This window comes from Abramis brama (genome assembly GCF_963993115.1).
Source record: "Abramis brama genome assembly, chromosome: 23".
Classification (NCBI taxonomy): domain Eukaryota; kingdom Metazoa; phylum Chordata; class Actinopteri; order Cypriniformes; family Leuciscidae; genus Abramis; species Abramis brama.
In genome coordinates, this window is record NC_139985.1 from 695992 (window position 1) to 708598 (window position 12607).

At 38.1% G+C, this 12607-nt stretch overlaps 1 protein-coding gene across 1 annotated transcript; it reads right to left on the reverse strand.

The window, feature by feature from the left end:
- Positions 1-3095: 3095 nt before the first annotated feature.
- On the reverse strand, positions 3096-12607 carry eif4a3 (eukaryotic translation initiation factor 4A3). The gene is made up of 12 exons (XM_084101722.1): positions 12327-12607; positions 11313-11385; positions 11164-11230; positions 10513-10575; positions 9803-9935; positions 9013-9093; positions 8792-8933; positions 7557-7695; positions 6592-6707; positions 5542-5649; positions 4103-4230; positions 3096-3277 (listed from the first exon to the last, which is right to left on the reverse strand). Exons 1-12 carry the CDS (start codon positions 12478-12480, stop codon positions 3261-3263), a joined length of 1221 nt encoding a protein of 406 aa, XP_083957848.1. The 5' UTR covers positions 12481-12607; the 3' UTR covers positions 3096-3260.

The following is a 12607-nucleotide window of genomic DNA, read 5'->3' on the forward strand; positions in this document are numbered from 1 at the left end:
CAGATGAAGAACAGTAACAGCAGATGAAGAACAGTAACAGCACTAGATGAAGTGCAGTAACAGCAGATGAAGAACAGTAACAGCACTAGATGAAGTGCAGTAACAGCAGATGAAGAACAGTAACAGCACTAGATGAAGAACAGTAACAGCAGATGAAGAACAGTAACAGCACTAGATGAAGTACAGTAACAGCAGATGAAGAACAGTAACAGCAGATGAAGAACAGTAACAGCAGATGAAGTGCAGTAACAGCAGATGAAGAACAGTAACAGCAGATGAAGAGCAGTAACAGCAGATGAAGTGCAGTAACAGCAGATGAAGAACAGTAACAGCAGATGAAGAACAGTAACAGCAGATGAAGAACAGTAACAGCACTAGATGAAGTACAGTAACAGCAGATGAAGTGCAGTAACAGCAGATGAAGTACAGTAACAGCACTAGATGAAGTACAGTAACAGCAGATGAAGTGCAGTAACAGCAGATGAAGAACAGTAACAGCAGATGAAGAACAGTAACAGCACTAGATGAAGTACAGTAACAGCAGATGAAGTGCAGTAACAGCAGATGAAGAACAGTAACAGCAGATGAAGTGCAGTAACAGCAGATGAAGAACAGTAACAGCAGATGAAGTGCAGTAACAGCAGATGAAGAACAGTAACAGCAGATGAAGTGCAGTAACAGCAGATGAAGAACAGTAACAGCAGATGAAGTACAGTAACAGCAGATGAAGTAGTAACAGCAGATGAAGAACAGTAACAGCAGATGAAGTGCAGTAACAGCAGATGAAGTGCAGTAACAGCAGATGAAGTGCAGTAACAGCAGATGAAGTGCAGTAACAGCAGATGAAGTGCAGTAACAGCAGATGAAGTGCAGTAACAGCACTAGATGAAGTACAGTAACAGCAGATGAAGTACAGTAACAGCACTAGATGAAGTACAGTAACAGCACTAGATGAAGTACAGTAACAGCAGATGAAGTACAGTAACAGCAGATGAAGTACTGTAACAGCACTAGATGAAGTACAGTAACAGCAGATGAAGAACAGTAACAGCAGATGAAGTACTGTAACAGCACTAGATGAAGTACAGTAACAGCAGATGAAGTACAGTAACAGCAGATGAAGTACAGTAACAGCACTAGATGAAGTACAGTAACAGTACTAGATGAAGTACAGTAACAGCAGAGATGAAGTGCAGTAACAGCAGATGAAGTGCAGTAACAGCAGATGAAGTGCAGTAACAGCAGATGAAGTGCAGTAACAGCAGATGAAGTACAGTAACAGTACTAGATCTGACATATAGTAAATCACTGATGTCTGGAGCACAAGTAGTGATTCTGCTGGTTATTTACAGTTACACAACTATAGGAACCATCATTTTCAGTATCTATGAGTGATACTGTGACAGAAATAAGAGTCTTCCTCCTCTTGTTTGATTTGGTCTGTTATTGGCAGCGAGTGCTCCTGGGCTTTGAACCACTTTAACACAGTGTTTTGTTTAAAGCCACTTTTAATAGAACCAATTTGTTTAAGAGAAATGAAAAAGTGAGTCAGAACTGACAACAAAACTTAGTCAACTTGAAACAGCATGCAACTAATATTACCAGAAATGGGCTATAAAAAATCATTTTTATAAGACAGACAGTTATGTACATACATTCCGAACAAAAACACCTATTTCAGTGTCAGAACAGCGGATTTTGGAGTTTGCAGGTAAGAGTTTGCACATGAGGTGAGTCCAGATCAATGCATGTAATCTGCCATCAACTGTAAATAACCTCCTAAGAGGATTGAGCGTGTCGGATATTCACAACTACGAGAAAAAAAGCCATTAAATGTTCCATTAGCGTAAATTAAAGACAGTGGACTGTTTCAGTCTGTGGTGTTTAAAACATTCACCTTGAGAATGATTTCCTGAATGAATGAGAGTATTAACAGAGCAGGGTCAACAGTTACTGTAAACAAGACCCAGTGAAGTAAATAAATCTCTCTTAAAGGCGCAGTGCAGAAATAGACGGAGGTTTTTGTTAAATGGCTGATTACTAATATAAAGAATCAAAAGTGTTTCGTCGTTTTCTTACAAACTGTTGGATGGTTGGTGTTGGCGAGTTAAACTATATACAGCAATTTTATAACTTTTTAAAGGTACTGTATGCAATTTTTGACTGTACATAAAAATACCATAATATGTTTGCAGAATCAGGAGACCAAAGTTCAAATGCTCGTTTCTCTGAAAAACTAGTTATTCTACTCTTAAATGTGCGTTCTGTGTCGGAATGTCTGTTTTTGTTTAGTTCTGTGTGATCAGCTTACCCAATAGTGTTTCGACATCCTGGTTTGCCAGTTGTGGGGAAAAAAACTGCATTTTTTTAACAGACCTTTCACTTGCAAACGATAAAAAACATTGCAAATGTATACATTAGCTGATCAACTTACAAATCAACCCAACTTATCTATCGTACATGCTAACGTGCTAAATTATGGAAGCAAAATGCAAGCAATGTGCTAATTGACGCTAGAAACATGCTAACAATGAGTTCAATTAAGCAAAATAAGTTAAAACATGTTAATGTGTAAAATCATGCTAGAAATGTTAATTCATGTTAGAAACATGCTAATGGCTTTAGTTATGCTAACAACATAACATGCTAACAATGTGCTAATTCATGCATAATGTATTAAATCATGCTAGCAACATTAAAATATGATAGCAATGTTTTAAATAATGCAAGATACATGCTAAATCATGTTAACATGTTAAAAATGTTAGTAAATGGTAGTCATGTTAGAAATATGCTAGCACCATGCTAAAACATGTTAATGTGTGAAATCATGCTAGGAATGTGCTAATTCATGCTATAAACATGTTAAATCATGCTAAAACATGATCACGCAACATAAGCTGCTTTCTGAGTCTTAAACGGCTGAAGACGCATCTTTTTCATCAACACTTGACCCATTAATACTCAAATCTATCAAGGGTTGACTGTTGAATATTTCTTCCGAAGTGTTTGCAGATGCTATAATTCTCATATCACAATCTGCAATGAAATCAGTCAGAACCTTTAACAGTTTAATCAGAATAAAACACATCAGATCAAAGATGGAGAAAGATTCTTTATTTACAAAACCCAACGAAGCGCAGGAAACACAATACAGCCCATCTGAGCTCAAACTACATAAAACTGTAAATAAAAAGAATTACAAGGTGGAAAATAAAAGATCCAAATGAAAGCAAAACGGTTCTGGAATATTGCATCCCTCAGATCAGGTCAGCCACTGAAAAACAAGAACACATAAAACATCAATATCTCAACACTGATAATCTTGCACTCATTTTTAGCGCAATTTTCCACGGGACAAAATTGCGATTGTTAACTCATGATTTCTGTTCTGTCTGTGCGCACCAATCTTGCACTTCTATCTACTCCTCAACCAGACCACCTAGAGACTTCGGGTTTTCGGCATTATGTTAAGGAAGGTCTAATCTCGGGAACGCACAAAAAAAATCCAGGAAAAGATTTACTATCTCTTAGTGTTGTGATCCCATGAGGTCAGAAAATTGCGCTAAAACACTCAACGAGTTTTTATTACTTGTTTTTTTAATAATTAAAATTCATGTCACAAACAACTTATATAAAATTGTACCAAGAATTATAGAACAATAAATCAACTTTTAAGTTCACTTTTTTCACTTAGCAATAATCTGCCAAGTGTCGTCTTTGTCGTGAATCTTGAATGCATTAGAGCACAGACTTAAGTTTGATCATTTAATTTTCAGGTTTATGCTCAAAAAGATTATAAATACAGCGCAAATATAATTTAGTACCATAAAATCCCCTAAAAAGACAAAATATTAAATAAAAAACAGAACTAAAATATAGTACATTCATTACAGTGAAATAAAAAAAGGGTTAAAAAAAGGGCACCAGAGAGTTAATTAAAATATACATACTGAATCTGAGTTAGTGTTGTGGTTAATAAAAACAATATTAAGTGAATATTAAATGTGTCATCAATAATAAGAATTCCTTTTATTGAGCCATGATGACGATGATTGGTTAAAGTGGCTGAATGAGATGAAGATGATGATGTAAGACTCACCGTTCATGGGCATCTCGTCGATCTGTGTGGAGTAGTACTGCTCAATATCTCGCAGGATACGGATGTCGTCGTTCTTCACGAAGTTGATGGCCACACCCTTCCTGCCGTAACGACCCGATCGACCAATCCTGACGAGACACGAGAATTCAGACACGCCTACATCTGATGTCATCACATCTGTGTTATTACAGCATCACTGAGATACTGTTATATTATTAAAAGTTTGAATTAGTTTATATTTTTCTAGTTTTAGTCATTTTGTTTTGTCATTTTTATTTTTTAATGCCTGTATATTTTTTACACTTTTTTTTAAAGTTTTTAAAAAAAGTTTTTATGTTAAACTACATCAAAATGTTTCCCTGGCAACTGAAATAAAATACATTAAATTTTTAAAAATATTTTATTTTTTAATCTTATTAAGTTAAGGCCCGTTCACACCAGGAACGATAACTATATCAGAGTTCCCACAATATTATTCTGTTTATTAGAAGCGCTGCAGTTTTATCGTCTGTCGCTTTACATTTACATAAACCCCGCCCCCGGGAACCCCATTTATAGATTATCAAGACAGAATATGCTAATCAATGACTAGAAGATCGTTAACTCCACATCAGCTGCATAAACTCATCAACTAACCGTTCAGAAATGTCCTGTTGCTTCTACATGTTTCACTTCTAGAGTCTCTCCATCATTGTCCAATGGTTTGAACATGAAAGGCTAAAAGTTTTAGAAATTTTCAGTGCGTCACTGTGTGAGTTCAAGCTCTTGAAGCTCCGCCCCCTGTGCCGGGAGCAGCAGCTCATTTGCATTTAAAGGGACACACACAAAAATTGTGTTTTTGCTCACCCTCAAAAAGTGAATATTTTTACATGCTATATAATAATATCTGTGGGGTATTTAGAGCTGAAACTTCACACACACTCTGGGGACATCAGAGACTCATTTTACATCTTGTGAAGAGGGCATTATACCACTGCTTTAAAAGCAGGATGGATTCTGATTGGCTGTCAGCTGAAAAAAATTATTCTGAAAGTTATTTAAACAATATCGTTTCACTGTGTCATTATTATAGTTGTGATGTGGACTCTTATATTTAGAATGATTTTTAAAACTACATCTTTATTGTCCTTGATGTGAACAGGCCTTTAAATTTTATTTTGAGTCACCAAAAATCTTTTTTAATGCTTTGGTTTTAGTTAACTACAGTAACCCTAGATGTTAGAAACACTCAAATGCGGTAAAAAATGTCATTAAAACTAGACGTTTCAGTCTGAACTGCAAGACCAGAACCTAAGCTGTTTTTTCATGTACACAATGTGAACATCATCGTACACTGAGTCTACAGCGAGCGAGTTAATTCTTGCTCACTACTGTGAGACTGAGGTGTGTGTGTGTGTGTGTGTGTGTGTGTGTGTGTGTGTGTGTGTGTGTGTGTGTACCTGTGGATGTACAACTCTCTGTTGTTGGGAAGATCGTAGTTAATGATGAGAGAAACCTGAGGCACATCCAGACCTCTGGCCCAAACGTCTGTGGAGATCAACACTCGACTGCACACAAGAAAAACACAAACACACAATCTCAAACACTTGTGTGACACAAATCTGCTTCCACTGAACACTGTATTAGAGGACGTAACGACAGATCTTTCATTCCATATTGTGACGTACATCTTAGTGTAACGGATCATGGAAAAATAAAAAAATGTAAGGCGGGGCTTCATTCTGCGCATCGGTTGTTGATTGGGTGCTGAGATGTGGGCGTGGCTCTCAGTGTATGCAGATGAGCGTGAGATTGAGGGGCGGGGTTTGGTTCTGTGCATCGGTTGTTGATGTTTAGATGTGGGCGTGGCTCTCAGTGTATGCAGATCGTGAGCTTGAGGGGCGGCGCTTGGTTCTGTGCATCGGTTGTTGATTGGATGTTTAGATGTGGGCGTGGCTCAGTGTATGCAGATGATCGTGAGCTTGAGGGGCGGCGCTTGGTTCTGTGCATCGGTTGTTGATTGATGTTTAGATGTGGGCGTGGCTCAGTGTATGCAGATGAGCGTGAGATTGAGGGGCGGGGTTTGGTTCTGTGCATCGGTTGTTGATTGATGTTTAGATGTGGGTGTGGCTCTGTGTATGCAGATGAGCGTGAGATTGAGGGGCGGGGCTTGGTTCTGTGCATCGGTTGTTGATGTTTAGATGTGGGCGTGGCTCTGTGTATGCAGATCGTGAGCTTGAGGGGCGGCGCTTGGTTCTGTGCATCGGTTGTTGATTGGATGTTTAGATGTGGGCGTGGCTCTCAGTGTATGCAGATGAGCATGAGCTAGAGGGGCGGGGCTTAAGTGCACTAAATGATTGGAGGATCCAGCACACATCACTAGAGAGAAGACTGACACTTCACTGGAAGATCCAGTTACGACATTCTGATTAAACATTACAAGATTTTTTTTTTAAACGTAACATGCACGGATGAATTGTTCTGTAAGATCTATAGCAGAGTGAGTTTACCTGGCTCCAGATCTGAACTCCTTCATAATGGACTCTCTCTCTTTCTGTGGCATGTCTCCATGCATCGACGACACGGTGAAGTTCGCCTCCCTCATCTTCTCCGTCAGCCAGTCCACCTGACAACACACGGCAGACGTTAAACCGAAACCGTTACTACATTTCCAAACCGATCAATCAGCGTTGATCGGGTTAGACTATGAATAAACACTAGGTCAAAAGTTTGGACTTTGTTTCTGAAAGAGTCTCTTCTGCTCAACAAGGCTGTGTTTATTTGATCAGAAATACAGTAAAACAGTGAAATATTATTCTAATGTAAATCATCTGTTCTCTATGTGAATATATAGTAAAGTGTAATTTATTCCTGTGATCAAAGCTGAATTTTCAGCATCATTACTCCAGTCTTCAGTGTCACATGATCCTTCAGAAATCACTCTAATATGATGATCTGATGATCAAGAAACATTTATGATTATTATCAATGTTGAAAAGTTCATATTTTTGTGGAAACCGTCATATATTACAATTTAAAAGTTTAAAGTAAGATTTAAAAAAATAAAAAGTAAATCAACACTTTTATTCATCAAGGACGTATTAAATTGATCAAACAGTGACAGTAAAGACATTTATAATGTTACAAAAGATTCTGTTTCAAATAGATGCTGATGAACTTAATGTTTCACGGTTTCCACAAAAATGACATTTTACAATATATTTTCACATAAAAAACAGCTTTTAAAACGCAAGACAATTTTTACTGCATTTTTGAATAATTCCAAACTTGACTGGTAATGTAGTTGTGCATGAAAACATTATAACAACAGCATAGTCCTCACAAAACAGGAAAACAGTCCTGCATAACACACACTGCTCAGTCGATTCAACGCTGATGACTATAGTGATGCTGATCATAAACGCTCATCTAACTGGTCCCAGTAGACCCGTGAGCGTAGCGTTTAGCAGCTGACCTTGCGTTTGGTGTTGCAGAAGATGACGGCCTGTGTGATGGTCAGTGTGTCGTAGAGGTCACACAGAGTGTCAAACTTCCACTCCTCTCGCTCCACGGCCACGAAGAACTGCTTAATACCCTCCAGTGTCAACTCATCACTGCAGAGACATCAAACACCAGCTCAACATGAAGTGTGTTCTCACAGAGCTGCACATGACACACGTACACAATATTTAACTTCATCCCATTTGTATGTTCATTTAATGCATCAATATAGTTAAAACATCTGTTGTTAACCCTGTAAAACCCTGTTACTGAACTGAATTGACTTCAGTTGTCTTTAGAGCTGAATTCTATGTGCATCACTGATGATTACAGAAATAAAGGTGCCTTGACCTGTAAAGCCTGCCATATGACATGTCAAAATAGTTTATTGAACCTTTAGACAGAAGAAAACTGTTTTTGTAGGGTATCGTATTTAATACGTCAGGCTTTTATGGCTCATATGGTCTGATATGGTGAGAATATGGAGGAATTTAAAAATAAATTATATTCAGACTCAAACTGAGCAAAAATATGCTGTTTGCTGATATTTATATGCATAAAAAGTGATAACTCTGATGCTTGTAATGTAAATCAATGAGCCCTTTATAGCAGATACTTACATAAAATGCATATCAATATCTGCCAATATGTCTTAGTTAGATGATATTTAAACGCTTAGTTTTATGATCTGTAGTTTTAAAACATAATGCAAAACAATAATGATAAATAACCCTTTCTCAAAAGCCTGATGATCATATTTGATACTCGTGATTTTTAGAATAAATGATGATGATAATCAAGTAAACCTGCTTCAGTCCAGCTGAAATATTACTAACAATATCAAAGTTATTCTTGCGTTTCCTTGATAAAATCAGTGCAGATTGACAGCAGAAAGACTCGTGAAGCTCGAGCTGAAGGAGGACGTTTGTACAGTTACACTGAAAGACTTTTACTGGATAAAAGAGTCTAAACTCTCGATCAGACACAGAAGCACTGGAGGAGATTGAGTGAAAACATCATGTTGAACACATAGAGGTGTTTATCAAATATAATACAGTAGTTTTAAAGGGTTAAAAGTGTGTTTGTGCATCTTTCTTTCCACATTAGTTTGATATTTACTCATCGAATGCAATCATATTCAGACATTAAGAGGGATTTCAGTTAGATTCATTAATTTAGATGTATTATGAGTGAGCTGAAGCGTCTCACCGTTTGACCAGAATGCGTATGGGGTCGGTCATGAACTTGTTGGTCATCTCGAGGATCTCGTGTGGCAGCGTGGCGCTGATCAGACACACCTGAGTGGCGGGCGGCAGGTATCGGTACACGTCGTAAATCTGTTCCTTAAACCCTGCGAAAGCAAAACCCAGGAGTCACGCGCGAGCCGAGACCGGTTCACATGCGTTCGGGAGTAGTGCGTGACGCTTTACCCTTGTTGAGCATTTCATCTGCTTCATCCAACACCAGCATCTTAATGGCACGAGTCCTCAAACTCCTCCTGCGGATCATGTCTGAAAGAGGAGAGATGTACGCCGTGAATCATGAACATTAACAGGATCTCCTCTTTTGAAATAAGATTATGTACAGTGAGAAAGACATTATTGATAGAGTCGCATTAACATATGACTGCACACATTTACATATCAACATCTATTGAGTATTTAAACACCAATGGGGGGGGGGGTCTGCTCATTTCAGCCAATCATAAGAGCTCATGGACATACAGAAGTCTAAAAGGTACAGTAGGAAAAACTGTTTGATTATAAGGGTCAAAGAGGATGGAAAATGGTCATTGGTGCTTAAAATAAATTATATTCAGAAATATTATTGATTTAACTGCAGATGGGAACAAAATTTTAACTGAATAATAACAATAACTTTAAAGTATCAACAAAGTTAATAAACTAAAATGAACACTGAATTGTGGTGGAACGGATCACAAAATTCACGGTTCAGATCTTTACGGTTTTTGAGCCATGGATCGGATTATTATATATATATATATATTTTGACTGCTTTGATGGACTTTAAAAAAAATACATCCATTGACTCCCATTATAAAGCTTGGACGAGCCAGGACATTTTTTCAACTCTGATTGTGTTCGTCTGAAAGAAGAATGTCATCTACACCTAGGATGGGTTGAGTAAATCATGCGCTAATTTTCATTTTCGGGAGAACTATCCCTTTCATTATAAGTGAAGAACGAACGTTAAACCCACCGAACACTCGGCCGGGCGTTCCCGCCACCACATGCTGACCGTAGTCCAGCTTCCTGATGTCCTCGCCCACGTTTGTGCCTCCGATGCAGGAATGACACTGAACATTCATGTAGTCGCCCAACGCCAGCAGCACCTGCAGAACAGTGACATCATCGGGTCAGCAGGGGTCGTGATGCACAACTCCATTACAGAACTTTCAAGCACTACAATCAGAGATGTCACTTATCTTTATCTTTCAAATTCTAAAAAATGTAAATACATAAAAGGAAAATAAGCTAAGAAAACAAAATGGTAGAACAAATAAAGTGCAGCACATGCAATGACTGCGGTGACTTTAACCAGTGAAAAGATATTATGACAAAGATATCGCTTTCCTTTTACAAACTGATGAAAATGTTTGAGCTGAAGAATAAAAGCTGCATCACATACTGGGATATTTATGAGCAATATCACACTCATAGCCATGTAATGCCTCTATATCAGACGGGCTGCAGCGTTAAAAGATAAAATGAAACACTAATTTCACATATCTTGTCTTTCAATAATTCAAGCACTTTTTAAGTACTTTTTCAGAAATATGGGTGTTTAAGGGTTTTCCAGGACTTCAATTTCAGAAAGTCAAATTCAAGCACCTTGTACGAACCCTGAGTCAGACACGCGAGATTAAAAAACAAAAACTAATAAATGTGTTTTCTAAATCTTGACTTTACCTTCTGGATCTGTCCTGCTAACTCTCTGGTCGGAGCCAAGATCAGCGCTTGAGTCTCTCGAACCTGGTGAAAGAAAAGGGGCAAAAAATTGCTTGTGATGAAGAGAAAAAACAAAACATAATTCATTACTTGAACTGTAAAATACTTTAAAGTCCCCCTGTGGTGAAAATTTTAATGTAGTTTATGTGTCTATGTGGTGTTTTTAATGTGCTTTAAGACAAACCATGTGTAAATTCATAAGTCGACTCCATTGCTGAGTATTTCCTCCTTAAAACTGCAGTGAACCAAAGACAGTCTCAAAAACACGCTTTGAAATCGCTGGTGTTTCTGACGTCACAAACTACCTTGTAACCAATCAGATCAATGTGTGATCGTCAACCAGTGGATCTCTGAGCTGAGTGAGTGAGTGGAGGCGGGGCTCATTTGCATATTCATAGAACCGCGCATACTAAATGAGGCAAGGGTGTCGAGTTACAGTCAAGATATTTTAAGACATTGGTGATCAAAGATGAGTTTTAAGGGATACAATTATTGACTACAGGGGCCTTTAAATATAAATATAATTTAAAATGCTACTATAGTAGTATAGCACTGATACTAAAAGCACTGGAAGGTAAAGGAAAAGCGGATCAGAACTAAAGCGAAACGCACCTGGATATCCAGACACTGCAGCACGGAGATACAGAACGTGGCCGTTTTACCGGTTCCGGACTGAGACCTGGAGAACAGACGAACCACGTTAGTCAACGTACATCGCAATAACTAACACACGTTTATTTGCTCGACTCCTCCGCACGTACTGGGCGATGACGTCTCTCCCCTTGATGATCTGTTTGATGGCTCGCTGCTGGATGGCTGACGGCTTCTCAAAACCTAAAAGCAGCAAAACAACCATGAAAATTATCATTTAAGGCATTTACATCCTAGCATGACAGTAACCGTAAGTGTCCAGCAGAAAGACGTTATCCCAGTGATAAACATCCCACAATATACAGTAAGACTATACATTTCAAATAGGGGTGTAACAACACATAGATATGGATCGATATATCGATCAAATGACTGATAGATGCAAAAATCAAGTCCTACATTTTTTTTTAAAGAGACACCTTTATTCTGACAATCTTTCACTGCTCTTTACTAAATAACTATTATATCTTTAATATTATAAATCTATATTTAATTTACACAGTGAAGACTATACAGTGTTATTATAAACTTCATTACTTTGCCTGAAAACGTCTTAGACCTGCCTGAAAAACACTGATTATTTCATTTGAGTCCTTGTTTTACTGTATTTATTTGTGCTATTGCTTGTAATTTGGTTACCAGTTGAAAACATAATGAATCGAATCTGAATTTTGTTTAGGTATCGATAAATCGTTGGCTGTGAGAATCGATATCATATCGTGATGAACTATCCGAATATCATAAGTAATTTTGTTTGTGCAAGAATATAAATTTCATTCTACTCTTTCATTGAATATCACACAAACACATATCACAGACTTGAACACACACACACACACACACACACACACAACATCTACTGACTGAACTAGTTGAGTTTAACAGTAACGTTAACGCTCTATTAAAACACCACAATCGCCTCAGTTACTAATAAACATGATAAAGTAAAGGATTTTTATTATGGTTATTTAAAGGGCCAGTTATTGATGAATGTAATATCCGTGTATTGATCAGCACCGTTCGCGGAGATCTTCTCTCACTTCCGAATACATCTCATATGGAGCTCTATAACTTGATATGTCGTGAGTTTCAGCAGTAATTAATGATTCATTAAGCGTGTTTACCGTACGCGTAGATCCCGCGCAGTAAATCTTCCCTCAGGCCCATCGTGTCGAAAGTCGGAGTCACATCCACCTCTTCACTCGTTTCAAACTCGATTTTAGTCATATCTTCCTCCTTCAGGAGCCTCTTCCTTACGGGAACAGCGGCGGCGGCCATAATTATGAGTGATTTTTAATATAAATTACGGGTTAAAATATGAAAGCGCGTCTTTGCGCGTACACAGGCCGAACGGAAGAGCCGCGTGTGTCGCGGTTTGATGACGGGCGGCATGAGACGCGCGATG